Source organism: Siphateles boraxobius, unplaced genomic scaffold, assembly GCF_051911475.1.
Source record: "Siphateles boraxobius isolate OS27281-9 unplaced genomic scaffold, OSU_SipBor_1 26, whole genome shotgun sequence".
NCBI classification, from domain to species: Eukaryota; Metazoa; Chordata; class Actinopteri; order Cypriniformes; family Leuciscidae; genus Siphateles; species Siphateles boraxobius.
In genome coordinates, this window is record NW_027508876.1 from 24,937,685 (window position 1) to 24,955,401 (window position 17,717).

Genomic DNA, 17,717 nt, shown 5'->3' on the forward strand with positions numbered 1-17,717 from the left:
TCGTTTCTGTTTGTCTTAAACTAAATCATTTTTGCTGTTGGCATTTGGTCTTTAGCCCCTCCTCCAAAAATTGACTTAACCTAATCAGTTACCTAAAATTCTTATGTTTTGGCATTACAGAGATCTGAATAGAGCACGACAGTGTTTTCAGTAATGTTTACCAATCATTTCCTCCATTGGGATATAAAGCATATTCAATAAAGAGTTCTAAGTTACATTAAAAATCAGCTTCAAAGGTTAATCAAGATTTTGACCAAAAATTGATGCACCTCTTGAAGGAAATAAAAGTTGTGATGTTATTTCCATCAAGAGGTGCATCAATTTTTGGTCAAGATCTTGTATTGACAATGCAAGAGTCCAGCACTCTGTAAAGTCTCTTCCAGCACATACAAATTTAACGTCTCGACTTAGTGTTTCAATTCATGTGTGAAAATGATTTTTCATGCTCCCTCCCAACCATTCTTTCACAATTTGAGCCTGATGAATCTTGACATCCTATAATATGGCAATGATGCGCCTTCCTACAAATATTGGTGGTTTAAGAAATAAAAAGATACACACCATCAATTAGAAGAACTGTTGCCAAACATATAACATGATATATAACATAATAATCACTGCAATAATGATCCATTCATAAACTCTTAAGCATTTGCCTATTTAAAACCAATTTGGCCGGGCAGTGTTTCATCACTAATTTTCGAAGATCATGATAAGTCTGCATAGAAATGTTTATGTTATTGTTAAAAAAACAATTTCTCTGTGGACAAAATGAATGTGATTTTAATTTCTGCAAGGCTCCATCCATGCTCATAATAACCAAACCATACATCACATCACATACCTGACAGACATGTCTGATGGGATCATCCATTCACAGATGTTCAGAATCGTTACAGTCGAGGAACTTTACGCTGAGAAGTAAATGACTAAGCATGAACTTGTCCTGGCAAACAAAAGAAACAACCAGGGTATGTTCTACCTCATGCTACAGGTATAAGAGAGCCACAAAGAATAGCAGGAAATTACAGAGCAATAAAATAAGATCTGCAGCTGAGAATCGCAGTTTTTCCATCTCTTCTCACTGTTTAGTCTTTAACTCACACCATTTCCTCTAAAACCAACCACACGCCAGCACAGGAAGAGATCAACAATGAAGTACTGCTGGATAGTGTAGTGAGCTGGACAATATTTCGCACAAACACTGAGGAATAAATGTATATACATACACATGTAAAAAATGAGGTATGACAATCTAAACCAGTCTAACCTTCGAAAGGGACAAACCTGTGATCGAATGCCAATTATAATTTTTTTCGTGCAGTGTTGGAAAATGCTGAAACTATGAATGGATTTAGAAGCACCCGTACGTTAAAACTTCTCTTGGTTTCGTTTGGTTGACTTTTCAAGGGCGTAAAAGGTAGAAAAGGTGTGATAGGATAGTTCATCAGCGCATCGTGACCGTTTGGCGTAAAAAAAAGAACAGAAAACGTTGATGCAGTTGTCATAGTTGTGTATTCAGTACGTCAGTAACTGCATAGGAATGATTCGCATTCACTAAACAGTATCAAAATGCATGTAATTCTCAGATGAATTCAAAAGCGATGTATCATGGAAAAAGAAAATGTGGTTTTCTGTAAATGTTCTCCTCACTCCAATCTCCCTAGGTAGATGGACTTAGGGTATTTGTCTTTCAGGGGTGCCCACTGCACAAAGAAGTAGTCAGAAAGGTAGTAGAGGATCTTCCCAGATAGAGACAGTGTCTCCACGCGACAGATGCTCTCCACGTAGACGATCAAGACTCTTTTTAGGCCCAGGATGCCCAGGAGAAGCCCAGCGGCACACAGTGGGACACACGTCCCTGGACCGTTACACAGCACCTGAAACACACATATACACTTTAGAAATACAAAAAACACAAAATAAAATAAGATTGGATTAATTACCTGTAGTCAAGGCATCATGAACTGACAATGAACAACAACAATGTTTACATCATTTTAATCCAGGTTAATGTTCATTTATAAATATGCACTATTGATCACTGTTAATTCATATTTGTTCATAATGCAATAGTCAGTGTTAATTCATACCATTTAAAATTTAACAACCAAACTAATTAAATGCGGTCAACAATATTGTTCATTATTAGTTCATAATACCTAAATGCATTAGCTAACATTGACAAAGTGAACATTTATTAAATGTTACACAATGAAAAGTAATAATGTTATATTAAACCAATCAAGTTGTCTTAATTAAACATATTAAATCATTACTTAAATATATATTTGAAATAAATTCATACTTTTATTCAGCAAGAATGCTTAAATGAATAAATAGTGACAGTAAAGACATGTACATAGTTACAAACCATTTATTTAAAAAACATGTCTATTCAAAGATTCACAAAAGAAAAACATTAAGCAGCACAACTGTTTGCAACATTAATAGTGATAAGAATGATAATAATTATTGAGAAGGATAATGTTTATTGAGTTCCAAGAATATGTATATAAACTTGAATGATTTTAAAATAAAAAAATTAAAATGAGATTTTAAAAGTAATTTCTTTTAATACATTTTAAATAAATACATGTAATAATTAGTAATACTGATAACATCTCAATTTTTAATTTTTTTTAGATTATTTTAACAGAAATGGGTGGCAATAGTTTTTTTCTTCTTCTTTTGATTACTGATGTTGTTCTGCTGCAATTGGAATAGTGTTTTCTTTCTACAGTATGCTATAATATGACTTATTTTAATTGAATTAAAATTATTAAGGGAAGATAATGGTATTTTTACTATAAATTCATGTTATGCCAACTTGTTGACACACTTTGAGAAACACCACTAATTTGGGGATTTACAAGTTTCTGTAAAGCTGCTTTTGGATTTTGAAAAGCAGTATAGCTAAAAATGAACTGATTTGACTTATATAGACTATAGGACACAAAAACAGAAAGACGCCTGTCTTAGAAGTATACTTCTGACTTCAGTCCTCTGAGCTGGAGAAATATGAGCTTTCTGGTTCAAAACTGGAGACAGCGAGCGGCACAGGAAGGCGGTTAGACTTCGGTGGAGACGAGCCATGGGGTCTGGAGAAATCATCTTACACCGACTGCTCAGACACATTAACACTGGAAAAATCCAGCCTCTGTCTGCTCAGAGCCGAAACTGATACGACGCAGGAACCGAGCACAACGACCGAAGTGAGAACATCAGAGGTGAGGGCGTTTCCACTCACATACGCTTCTTCAGAAGTCTTCTTCCCCCTCAACTCATTTCTGTCAGCTTCAAGGTCCACTGCTGCTCCGATTCAGTTTACTGCCAGTTTCCAAACAGTCTAAAACACTCCATTTCCCATCCAGCACCTGGAGACAGATGAGTGATGAGGATGGGCATGGACGGACCACCAGGTGGGCGATCTGTCTCGGCCCGTGTTTACATTTCACACACACCTGTGATCCACCTTGGGGGATGAGATCACTCTCACCCAATTGAGAGATGCTGACTTCAGCTCTGAGGGGCTGCTGGATTGTGTACAGAGATCGGTGAGTGTTTGCTATGGGAAAAGGCCAAACCGTCAGAGTGCTATTTGAGTCTGTCATCAGAGTGGTGAAAATTTAAAAGGCCATTTTGTGAAACTTCAACATGACATAAATCAAACGTCAAAATAAAAAATCAGTCTTTGGTCTGTTGAATCTGTTGGGCAGTGAATGTGCATAAGAAAACAGCTTGTTTTTCTCAAATCTCTCTTTATGGAATAAGGAGAAGAAAGCCAAAAGGTGATGATACACAGGGCAACTTTTTGAGCGATGTTGCTTGGTCACTTTCTCATCGAGAAGCTCAGAAATATTGCTCAAAACGTATCATCACCTTAAGACTGAAAGCTTGATATGAGGCCCTCTCTTTTTAGCCTCTTCCTCATTTTCACAAAATAAACACTTGGCACTACCAATCATGAACTAAAACACTTAAGCTAAATATCACTGTTCCACCAGGCTTGACTCCAAAAAAAATAAATCTAAACAACCATAGAAATAGCTGCATCAATAGTGCAATCCAAATAAGTTAAGCCAATATTTATGCTCATACTACAGTATGATGGAATTAGAAAAGCAACGTGCAAAAAATCGAACTATTTTTCTCAGTATCAGCACAACTGGTGTAAAATATTTTGTGTAATTGATTCTCCAGTGAGGTCTGCAGGTCTATAAAATATATATATACATTTAGTACTAAAAAATGGATAAACATATTAAATAAATAAATGTATAAATAAATAAATATATATTTAATATAAATATAAACTTAATACCGAACTTTTTATATATTACTTTTTTATAATTACATATTTTGTTTATTTAACCTGAACCACTAGTTCAAACCTTTCCACTTCACCAAATAAACACGGCATTTAACAATCAAAGTGAATATCTCATCAATATCTGTTAATGGCCAGTACGTGTTTAACTGCAGAGGGGGGATTATACGCTTAAAGGAATCAAAGGCCTTCTGGAGTCATTGTTCCTGTGATGACATCACTGTGAGACATGTTTGTGTCACAGGTGCACAGACAGGTGAGGACGCCAGAGCGCAGGTGCTGAGACCTGATGAGATCATCGAGGTGAGGCCAGTTTATTACACCACATCATACACAGCAGCTCCAGGTGAGATTAAACTGTTACCAGGTTTTGTTACTTCTCTTCTCGGGCATCAGATGAGTCAGCACAGACCAGACTGAATAAATGACACACAAGTTCAGTCTGTATTTTGTTAAACAGTAACAGAGAAAAAGGTTGTCTAGACAGCGTCTTATGATTATGATTATTATTTTACAGGTCTTCTACCGCAATAACGACACAGATAGATAAATAGATCAGATATATATATATACACAATTTAAATATTATTTACTTTATTTATTATTTACTAAATGTATTATTTTATATTATTTACAGAAGGTAAATTTCCTTTCTGGCATCTTGTACATTAATGCATATATTATGTTTCTCACTTTTTTATGGTTTTGATATTGGATTTGTGATTAGGATTACACACCTACTGAACATTATTTCTCTACATGCACGTTCTGACATATTTTGACATGCAGGTCGTATTTTATGATCTATCCATCACTGATTCTCATCAACACATGGAGGAACATTAAATAAATAAAACATATGGAGCTCCGTCCACTGAGCTTTCCAACAATTTCCAAATAAGGCTAAGATGAAACATATGGAGTGCTGGGGTGCACAAACAAAAAACCAATGTGCAGACTCAGAGGAACAGTGAGGAGTCTCTCTGGAATGTGTGGGACGTCCACCGCACAACATCCAGACCCCCGTTATTTGTTATTATAAATCGCACAAACCCCCTCCCCCACACACACAAAACCTCTGTAAAACAGATTCTTTAAATTGTTTTCCCGTATTCGTTCTCATTTTGGACTTGCGTCACACTTTGACTCGCTCATGAAAAAGACATTTTTTCCGACAATCAGCATATCTGTGCATTTTCTGTGCAGAATAGTTCGTTTGATCAAGTTAAAATACAAGCAAGTGTAATTTTGCGAGTCTAACCGGGAGGAGATGAAGAAAATAAATAGCAGAAATCATAACACTCAATCCTTTGAGTGGCATCACCTTTTTGTTTACTATAAAATATTTTTACTTTAATAATTATTTTGTGTGTGATTTGAGCTAAAGAAGCAAAGTATATAATACCATTTTTGTCATTTTATTGCTGATTCGAAATAAATGATTGAAATATATAGACCTTATGTAGCCCCGCCCCTTTGTAGCGCCGCGCTCGTTCTGTTCTCTCTTCCGGATTGTATTTCCACAGTATGAAGGTAAGATCTTACAGATTTACAAATGAACCTCTAGTTTTAAAATCTTTCCGGTCTACTGACATCCGCTTTAAACATTACAATGCTCATGATAACTTTCACTTACTCTACAGTAAGTAAATCCACTTCACCAGCTAATTACTCTTCGACAGCGATGCCATAGAAATATACAGAGCTACCGCAAAAAAAAAAAAAGAAGAAGTTTAAACACAAAATTTTAAAGATCGATGCAAGCTTGTTTCTGTGGCGCATAAGGTCAACAGTCTAGAAAGTTTTGGAGATTTCAGTCTGAGAATGAGCTGTAATGATTGCAAACATATTACTTGCTTAGAAAATGGATTTTTAATGTTTTTAAACTAAGCTAATATTTATGAATAATAGAAAAGTAATGCAAATCTAGGCACTTTAGTCTAGACTGACGTATTGATGAACTGAAGCTGTAAATAACAGTGATCAGCAGTTTTCACTATTAACTGCTCCTCACGGCATGCAGAATCCGGGACGCTTGGCTTGTGCGGACACATCTGGAGCTCATGAGTACCCATGACGCACTTATTTCCTTTTATGGCTGAAAGAAGACTGAATCCGCCCCCTCTTCACCTCCGGATTTCAGACCTGACCCCCCATTTCCCCCAATTCCGCTCTGGTATGTGGACGAACGGGCCTCAGCTCCTCACCGAAATGCTCAAGTTTGGTTAAAACAAACAGCTGACATTTGAGTCACGCTGAAGGACGCTCCCTCACCGCGCAGACACAATAGGGGTGCGGGACCCCCTAAAGAAGATCTTAGACATTGTCTGCCGGACTAAAAAGGAAATCCTGCTGTTGAAGTCCAATGACGGATCAAAGGCCACCTGGTACTTATATTTTAATCTCGCATTACAAATAAACAACAAAACGTAAGAATAAAATTACATTTTATACTTAAAACATAAATTACAAAAAAAAACTCTGGAAATGCCATATTTCATCATGCTATATTTCATCATTAAATGTAGGCTATATTACATTTTCTTATATAACTTTTTTTTTTTAAAGCATTTTTATTAAAAAATAACAATAATTGTGTCCAGATAGGGTAATTTGTTCTGTTGAGATGTGCTAATTTTAATTAATGAATCAGTGTTGTTATTAAACTAAAAGTTAGTTTTAACTAAAACTAAAAGTATTTTTTAATTAATTCAGTAATTGGAATAAAGCTGAACTAAAATAAAATATAAACATTAGATGAAAACTTAAATGAAAATATTGCCATGGCAGCTAAAATTACTTGAACTTAAAATAAATAAAACGTAAAATGAAAAAAAAATTAAGGCCAAGCAAAAATATGATTAATATATGTTATAATATAATAATAATATTAAATGTAATAAAAATGGCAAAATTACTAAAACTTTAACTAAAATTAAAATAAAAAATAAATGTAACATTAAAATAAACTAAAAGCTAATTCAAAATACAATGAAAATACTATAATAGCATATAAACAATAATAAAATAACTATGCAATGAATGTCACAATGCAGAAAAATCTTAAAGACATTATAATATATTATAAGTAAGCATTGAATAATATATAATTCAACAACAACAAAAAAAACAATTTAAATGAATAATTTAGTATTTTTTACTTTAATTTTAGAAAAGAAAAAAAAAAAGTATGAAATAAAAGATATTTGTCTAAACTCTTTTACCATGAAACTAACGTGACAACAGATCCAAGTCAAAAAAGGCCCCAATCGTTCTTTAGTTTCCTAGAAATCTGTAAAGCTCTTTCCCTATTAACGGCTCCTAATATGCTTGAATGGAAAAGTGGGAAATGACGTCAGCATGAGGAGAGAGGGCGCTAATTAGAGCTTAACAGAATACTAGTGTGGTGGTCCGTGAGAGATTTGTCTGGTTAGCTGTGACCTTTGAGATCTACTGCTCAAGCACTGCAGCGCGGGCCGCTTAGTCATGCTCCGCCTCCTCTCAGCTGGTCTCCACGGCAACACAGAAACCCGAAACTGCTTGGCTCCGTGTGAGAGGAGTCAGGCCGCTGGGCCAAGGAGCCAGTCAGGTCTCGCCACATCCTGAGAACAAGACCCCTCGGCTGCTCCGCTCACAACCCTTCATTACACAACCACAGGAGGAGGAGAGAGAGAATGGGGCTCTGGATTACGGATAATTCCTTAAACGCTGCCCATCCCTCTCTTTTAACTAAATCAACCCTCTCTCTCACTTTTTTATCTATCCTTGAGTGCTTTCCCAGCAGCTCTCTCTCTCTCTCTCTGTCTTGCTGAAGACAAGCAGAGAAACAGCAGGATTAGTGTTTGCTTATACAGCAGATAGTCTTCCAGCGGTAATGTGATAGTCTTATCACCTGCTGAAGGAAAAAATGTCTTTATCACCTGCTTAAACATTCCCTTTCTGCTGTGTGACATGCACAACAACTACTGTTTTTGTGTTAAAGGGATAGTTTGTACAAAAATGTACATTCTGTCATCATTTACTTTGTTACATTGTTGTTATACACCTGTATGACTTTCAAAAGAAGATTTAGTCCGAACAACATCGGATCCTATTGACTTTTATTGCATGGGCAACTAACACACATTTTTCTAAATATCTTCTTTTGTGTTTCGCAGAACATCGAAAGTTTTACAAGTTTGGAATAAATAATGACAGAATTGTTTACCTTTTTGGGTGAACTATCCCTTTAATATCTTGGTTAGGGATTTGAGAGCAATTTTTTGCCTTTGAATGTGCACATTTTAGCATAGCGGTTTCTTGTGCACTCGACAGAATCTGTGCTTGAAGAAAACACCACAGATCTCATTCACGAACCTCTTATTAATGTCAACATGCAATGGCATATGAAACCAATTTTACTTCCAAAATGTGACGCATTTCAAAGTGAAATAGTACACTGCCCGGCCACAAAAAAAAGTTACTGTTAGGATTTAAATAGGCAAACGCTTAAGAGTCTATGATCGGATCATTATTGCAGTGATTATGCATGTTATCTATACAATTTACAATAACATCACAACATTTATTTCCATCAATTTTTGGTCATGATCTTGTACTGGCAATGTAAGTGTCCAGCACTCTGTAAAAAGTCTCTTCCAGCACATCCCAAAGGCTTTTTTATTTCAGGTCTGGACTCAGAGGTTCAATTCATGTGTAAAAAAAAGTATTCTTCATACTGCATGCACTGAACTGTAATATGTGGAGCTGCGAGAGAATAAATTAAAGTTGTTTTAATTGATTCATAATTTTACAAAATTAACACTGTTATTTTCCTTTTTATTAATGGGAAGCTACTTTGAAACAATCTGTACTGTAAATAAATGTGACTTGTCTTTACTATATTTTCTAATCTGGTAATGCAAATTAATATTCATCATATCCATAAGTATGTTTGCATAATGTTTATATTTAAATATCCATTTAAATTAGAATAAAAGGCTCTTATCATACTCAAAATAGAGCAGGGCTACCCATAGGCATGATCTCATAAATAAGTTATGATGTGCTATTTCTGGAGGATGTTACACAGAATACTCAGCAGAAAAGAGGTAATGAATACTTAATGATGATATGATGGGGGAATGAATGAGAGGAGAAGTTACCCACCATATCCGGCTGAAGCCTGAGGACTAGCGGTACGGATGACATCAGAGCGCTCAGGGAACTCAGAACGGAGGAACTCCATGACTGACGAACCTCCCGACTGCGAGGAATCCAGTGGAGAGTGAACTGTGTACAGTAAATAAAGGAAAACATGACAAATGTCAGGGTTTTAGTGAGAATAGAAGCAGAAAACATTGCAAATCTGACTGAATGAGGGAATATCATTAAGTTAGTATCTATCTATCTATCTATCTATCTATCTATCTATCTATCTATCTATCTATCTATCATTTCAAAATCACAGTCATATAAAAATACATGAAAAGTCAAAGGAACTGCTGCCATCTGCTGGTCAAAGTAATACAAAACCAATTAGAATTTTACTTTTAGTTCCACAGAAGAAAGAGTTTTTGGAGTATAAATATGTTCAGTACGGATCCATCACCTATTCTGGAGTAATGTCAATGCCTCGACTGTCCAAAATGTGTTCTGTGATTTTTCCATATCTTATAGACGCATTCTTTTTGTTTGTTTTTATTAATGACAAGAATTTATTGGAAAGTTGTTTATCCATAAATGTAAATATACAAAAAGTAAACCCCGCTTTGACATCTTCAAACAAGAATTGAAGTTTTACTTAAATACAATCTCAGCTTCTGTAAACAAGAAAGCTATAAAAGCATCTAGAATTTGTACCATGTTTAATATTCTTTCATAATATGCTTTTCATTTTTGTGCCGCCACTTTTTCCTTTTCTTTACTTTTCTAAATAATTTTCAATAGATAAATCAGGCTTCTTTATATCATTTTTCTTGTTAACTATTGATCTATAACTTGTCTGAAAGTTTGTCTGTTTTTGTATCTTACGTTTGTTAAAATATATATATATATAGATCCATCACCTGAGAGGCTGAATCACTTTTCTTCCGCTCTGCTTCAAAAGTTCGGATCTTCTCTTCACTCATTTTGTCAGTGTCTGCGATCACATAATGTCGAGGGTTATAAGACTGAGATAAACTCCCCAACAGACGGATGATTTCTGTTGTGTGTCCTCCTAATTGAGACAGAAAAGAAACATTTAAAGTCAATAATATTATAATAATGATAAAGGGTTATTGTTTAAATATTGCTAGTTGGCGAATAAAATGGATATTACCTTTTTATTAATATCAAAACATTAAGTTAAAATATACAAATGTAAAAATTAAATGGAAGGATGAATCTATATCTATCCATCTATTTATCTGTCACTATTTCTTTCAGCAACTTTAATCACATTAAAGTTACATTTTAAATACAATTTTGGTAAAATTAGAGAAATTATGTTTATTCAGTTTTAAAGTACAAAAAAATGTAAAAATAAATAAATAAATTAAAGAATTGTAAACAAAATTACATAGAGGTGAGTTTCAAATAAATTCTACTATTTCGTTTTGAGCTTGTTTTCCAATCCCTTTAACTAACAATAGCCATTTCATCAAAGGCAACATCCTGCAGGAAGTGACATAATTTTGGAGGATAACAAGAACACAAATGGATTTTGTGATGTTTTATGGTATTAATTGCGGTGTTATTATTAGGGCTGTCACTTTACGTTCGAAAATCGATTGCACAATCGATCGGACCAACCAACACAAGTTTCGAAAACGAAAATAGGGAATCGATTTTAACTGCCTTTTTTTTTTTTTTTTTGACCAAAAATGTGTTTTAGTGTGACAGATCAATACAGTGCACAGAACATGTAGGATGTTGGGAAATAACAATGTCTTTTCTGTTAACCAAATGCTTTTTAATATTCGCTATTGCTTCAGTGCAAGTGAACAAGCGCGTTGTTACTGTTACTTGTTGCTTAGTGACGTGTGTGTTTTGAAGCAAGCCAGAAATGCGCAGATTCTGCGCAACACGCTGTATTTAATATATCATGAGGACTCACGAGTTGTGTATTTGCGCTAAATCCACGCAGATTTGGCTTACACGAACTTCCCCAGCAAAGTGACTAAACATAGAAACACGCAAAATTGGCTCGTGCTATGACAGCGTTACCCGCCAAAGTTCATTTTTATCCGAATTTGGCGTGTGTCCATTTCAATCCTTGAATGTTGCACTCCTGTTTGTCACCTTGCAAAAAACTTCACGCCAATAAATCATCAGAAATATTGCTGACTTGTGCGCGTCTCAAGCGCCCTCCTTACGTTCGTCCTAATGCCTGTTAGTTGTCCGTGGATTTGCCAATATTTGGTGTTGAAAATGGAAACGTCTTTAGACATGGAAAAATCGATTTTACAATCGATTCAATGAACACATATGTCTCAAAAATCGAACAGGATTTTTTCACAAAAGTGACAGCCCTAGTTATTATGTTGCTGTCTATGCATGTACGCTGCTACGAAACAAATTACCCTCAAAAACAATAAAGTTAAGTTAATGGGTTTATATATATGTGTTTATATACACACTATAAATAATATGCTATATTACACGCACAAATACATAAATACACATAATGTATACTTGTTATAGGCTATAGTATATCATATTTGACTCTGTAAATGCTATGTTTGCGAGGTTGATTCTTACCTGATCCAGCCACCACCAGCACTGACACAGAACCCTTCTGTCCTGGTTTATATTCCGATCCATGTCGCAAAATCCCAAATAATCGTAAAATAAACACTGTTATTAATACTACAGCAGTGAGAATGACACCACTCACCACAGCATATAGTAATGCCATCAGTTACCAAACTCAACGCTATCAGTTACTGTCTCAAACCGTAAGTAGACTCATGTTCGTTAAGAAACAACGCACATTTATAATTTAAACTACTTTAAAAAATAAATCTGAAATAAGTGCGGTAGTTTTGAGAATGGAATGATTTTTACACGTACAGTTGCTACGGAAAGTCATAGGGGACAAAAATATCATATTAAGTTTTCTGGAGTTTAGAAACAGCGACGACTACTGACCACTTTGAAAACTGGGTCAAATGTATCAATGTGTCAAATGAGTGTGTACACTTTTACGTCCCCCCCAAAGTTTATTATTTAGATTATAACTTATTATTATGTATCCTTTTAGTCAAATGAATATTTTCAATAAAAAAAGTAAAACAAAAAAAGGCATTTCCTGAATTCAAAACCAAACATAAACAACATTCTGCTCGGAATCTTTCCAAAGAGTATATTTATTTAAGCTTCTCTGAGGTTCTGTGGGAAGTTCTCGTGTTTGTTGTCTCATGGAAATGGTCCTCGGTTTTTTTTTTTTGTCTATAGTGCTCCTGAAGTGCTTCAAGCGCAACATGTCACTTGAATGTCTTGTAAACTGGCATGAAATAAATATTTACCAGTGTTAAATTATTTCTGCATAATTTAGACTCATTACCGCAGCTCATTTGTATTAATACAAGTTTGACTAATTGCTTCCAGCTGAGTTAGCAGCCTATTGTGTTATCTCTGATTTAAAATGTTCTTGATGAAACACCACGTTGGCTATTTGTCATTATCAGTTTAGTAATGGCTCGTTTTGGGCTGCGTAATTGTAACCAGATGTGAAACTTTTCAGGCAGCTCAAAGCCAGAGCATCCGCAGCTGTAACTGTCTGGGATTTATAAAGGGAACATTGTCAATTAGCCTACCACCTGACATTGTTCAACAAAGGTCTATTTTGTTTTTCAGTTTCTTCAAGTTTGTGATGATTTGATGGGCTGTGGCTCAGAGGAATAGACTTTTCCTGACAAGGGCTGAAATAGAAATATTCATAGATCATAATAGTAATAATGAAATTACTTGTCAAATATTATTATGATTTATTGTTAATATTGTTGTTGTTATTATTATTTAACAATAAATATAACACATAAAAGTTCCCTTGTACACCCAATATATATGATGGCATTTAGGCTTGAAGGATACAAACAAATGTATATTATAATAACATAATAATAATTCTACATATTAACACACCAGCTCAACATTATTATTATTAATTTGCCAATAAATATAATATCATAATTAAATAAATGCACATATGGATTGATTATTGTTTTCCATTGTTCACCCAACAACATTTATGATTACATTGTAATTTAAGCTTGAAGGATACCAAAATTCCGGCATCAGCTCTTGGACTTTATATTTTGTCCAATGTCTTTTCTGAGTCCAGTGAGATTCCCAGCAATGCAGCCAACTGGCTTATTTTTTTTTTCCTGTATTTTTTTTTTTTTGAAGGGTCATTCTCAGGGCATGACAGTCTAATAATTCCTCAATGTACCACAAGGGGACAGACTGCACAGGGCATTTTGGTTCAAATTCCACAACACTAAAATAGAGTCTGATGGTAATTAGTGCAAACATGCATTGCTTTGATGTTAAAGATCAAATATATATCTCATACTATCTTCCTCTCTCCCACCCACCAAAGTTCAATATCTGTTAAAAGCTTTCCATGCCCATGTGCCCTAATAAAAAAATCCTTACATCAACAACACAAGAATTTACAAGCTGCTTATGTAGAGAGACTCTGACCTTTGCACCAGATTCCAGACAATTACAGCTTCCTTCATAAGCAGCCGGATATGATGGCTGAACATTTCACACAACACGACACTGACTTTATTTCTCTCACTGATTTCAGTCAATCATATCTCACTTACAACCTCTGTTCTCTGTCCAGAAGCACAGCAGCATCATTTAAACTGTTAGGGAACAAACACACTGTAGGGAAACTGGGGCTAGTTGTCTCACAGGCTATAAAGTATATCAGTGACTGAGGTTTTGGGTTAAAAGTCCAATTGTGTAAATGCTTGTTTTCTTTAGCAGTAGTTTCATATGTTAGTTTATAACACCTATTTTAACACTGCCTTAAGTTGGAAATTTAAAAAAAAAATCTATTCTCCAATCTCAAATTCTAGGGTCAAAACAGATTTTAACTGGAAGTTAACAAAAAAATTATTAAGATAACAGTATTCATCATAAATGTCAGGTGTCACTTTATTTGTCACACAATTTGTTATAGTTGTCATTTTATACAACTGATTTAATTTCTGCAGTTTAATATTAGCATGTTCCTTTTTTCAATTCAGCTGTTTCATTAAATATTTTGTGTTTCATAGTAATTAATTAGCTAATAATTTACAAACTGACTTTTTGTGGGAAATGTCTGGGGTTTCTTTTTTTTTGGGGGGGGGGGGGGGGGGTTATAATATATATATGCCTATGTTTATAAATATATATATATATATATATATATATATATATATATGCATATGCTGAATACTGTGTGTGTTCTCATTGTGACAACTTACCCCAAATAGTCCAACAACAAGGAAACATAGATAGTGTAACTGATTAAAAGCTTATTTATTTGTAGCAAATACTTTAAAGTACATATTGTGTGTACAAACCTTGATTTACAAAAATAACCCCAACCTAATAAATATTCACTAAAGTAAAAAGTGTGACAACTAGCCTCAGTCTATTAAATCACACAAATATTAAATAAACATGTTTAATTTAAGTTTCATCTCAGACCAGATAATTAATCAACTGTAATTCAAGACTCAGATATGAATATTCTGAGATAGACTGGCAGATCAAACACCAAACCAGTTTCCCTGGATTACTGTAATACATGCCAAGATTCCTGTTCCAGGTTGCCGATCTATTTGCACAAAGCTCCTATTGTAAGTGCATCTGGCAAAAGCACTGCAGGGTGTATCCAGCCCTCGGGGAGCAACCAGTGACCCTCCGAAATAACACACAATTTCAAGAGTAAAAGGTGAGGATCAGGTACCTGACAATGAACAAGTTTTAATTGCAATAGTACATAATGAGTGAATCATTACCTAAGATTTCAGCAACTTCCTGGCATATTTGTTTAGGCTTTGTGCATGTGACTTTTGCTTTGACTACTTGGCAGGATGGAGCAACTTTCAGGTTGACACACCTGTCTGCTTTCTGCTGTGAGAGAGGGGTGACTGATGTTTCATATTGATAAAGGAGAAGTATCATGCCCGGCCTAGTCCCTCGCTTCTGTCATAAATCCTTTTAAGGAGTTTAGGATGCGGGGTTAGTGGTAGGTCACTCGCCGACCGCGGTTATGAGCTTAGAATCATTGCTAAAGGTCCCCATAAATGTGTTGACGAATTTTAAAATAGGATTTCAACTAAGCAAACTAAAAACGGATAGGAAATGGTTTTCTGGCATTGCAACTCAGTGCTCACTGGCAATTGTTAGGCTTATATTTAGTTCTTGTCAAAAAGTTTAGTTCATTAACTAATGTTAATGTTTTAATGTGTTAATGTGTTGATGTTTAGCGTTTAAAAAAATAACGTTTCATTTATATCAGCTTGGCCAGAGCCGTTGAGCTCAGTAAAGCTGCAATGTACACTAACATGTAACCCGACTTAATCTGCCACAATGGGAAGTATATTTACACTGTCTGAATCGTTCTCTATCCCCTATATAGTGCACTATGTGCCATTCACCATGTAGAAAATAGTATATGTGTGAACAAGTGACCAATTTTAGCCACAGCTTTAACGTCTATTTGGGGGCGGGACGCTGTAGATTCTAGAGAGCATTTGATTGGACAAAAAATCTGAAGAGAAGCTGAAGTGCCGCCTGATGTCATCAAAATCACTGTTCAAAATTGCGAATTTTGTCATTGTTTTGGAGCCCCCATAGCTTATAGATAACAGTAAGGCTACGTTCAAACTAAAAAACTTTAATTTCATGGGGACTTTAAAAGGGGCACTTCATAAGAGACATTTGTTTCAGAATCAGACTACAGTGGTCGTGCTGCAGGTTTTTGATCCACTAAAATGAACCATGACTCTCACTTGGTGAAATGGACAAGCCAATCCCATTTAATTTTGATCTTGTGTACAGCCCGTGACTATGGAAAGACCTTTCAACATTATTTCACGGAACATGGTATTTATTGCATCACATTCAATACAGACTCTGAACTCTCATTCAAAAATATTCAGTTACTCAGTCATTCATAAATACTCAGCTGAATGAACTCACAAAGAATCTAGATATAAATAAAAGGCACTATCGTCTTTGCTTAATTAGAGATGTCAGCAAAGGACTGTAAGAAAAAACACCTCCAAATATGAACACAGTGAGGTGTCATTCTGAAGTCCTTCATTAATAGCTCTATATTACTCTTCAGTGTCACTCCTACAGTTTCACACACACTCACATAAGCTAACGGTGACTCCTCTGGTCTCTCAGTATAATAATGCTTCAGTGAGAATGGTGATGTCATGTCCCGTCAGCAGCTCTTGAGTGGACGGCTGATGACATGAACCATGCTGAAGAAGCTTCTGGAATGCAGTGACCCTGTCAGGCCTCCATCTATGTCCACGCCTGATAAATATGTCACTCTTCAAGCCCGTTCAGGGTCGTGGTGTCTACTTTGGCACTTACCTGCCCATTCAAGTATGTTGTTTAAGTGGTTCGTCCTTATCTAAGCTATTGTGGAACTATCCAAGGCCGGTTCATATTTCCCTTTAGACGTTTCCCTTGAGGCCCCAAATGATTTTGGCCGAAATGAGGAATTCAGATACTCCTAACAGGAAACTGAAGCGATTTTGAGGACCAACGTCTGAAGTATTGTGAGAAAAAGCTGAACGCTGGACTAAAGTGATTTAGGCATGAGCTCTAGAGACTGAAGGAGCACAGAAATTATGTGAACGCCTGATGCGTGGTTAGCTGGGTTAATGCTTCACACGGTGTTCTATGATTTTCCAGACATGAGAAGTATCCATGCTGGCCACCCAGAGTTTTCACACCAAAACCATATTTCTAGTTCCAGTAATTTCAGTACTATTTTTAACCATGAACTACAATGACCGAACGCTAAGGAATGTAATGTTTAGGGTAACGCTTTCCTATAAGTTTCCATTTGTTTACCCTGTAAAGGCTGACATATGAAATACGTTTTTTTTTAAATAGAACAGTTGGACTTTTAGCAAAAGTTTTCATATGTGCGTTAATTTGCATTATAATTTATATGATTGCTCATATATGATGTAGTAAGAATATAGAGTCACTCAAGGAGGAAAACAAACACCTCAATTTTATTCAGAGGCCCAAATGGAGCAAATATATGCAATCAAATTATTTACATAAAATACATATATATATATATATATATATATATATATATATATATATATATATGCATTTATATATATATATCAGTTGTCACACTATATCTCCCAATAATATGACT

At 35.2% G+C, this 17,717-nt stretch overlaps 1 protein-coding gene across 2 annotated transcripts; it reads right to left on the minus strand.

The window, feature by feature from the left end:
• Positions 1–761: 761 nt before the first annotated feature.
• On the minus strand, positions 762–12,387 carry alg14 (ALG14 UDP-N-acetylglucosaminyltransferase subunit). 2 transcript variants are annotated; one of them, XM_077245072.1, is made up of 4 exons: positions 12,053–12,387; positions 10,378–10,529; positions 9,479–9,601; positions 762–1,880 (listed from the first exon to the last, which is right to left on the minus strand). In XM_077245072.1, exons 1-4 carry the CDS (start codon positions 12,207–12,209, stop codon positions 1,650–1,652), a joined length of 663 nt encoding a protein of 220 aa, XP_077101187.1. In that variant the 5' UTR covers positions 12,210–12,387; the 3' UTR covers positions 762–1,649. The 2 variants fall into 2 exon arrangements, with proteins under 2 accessions (XP_077101187.1, XP_077101189.1); XM_077245074.1 differs by lacking the exon at positions 762–1,880 and adding an exon at positions 3,418–3,568 and having other exon boundaries at positions 12,053–12,351.
• Between the last annotated feature and the right edge of the window lie 5,330 nt (positions 12,388–17,717).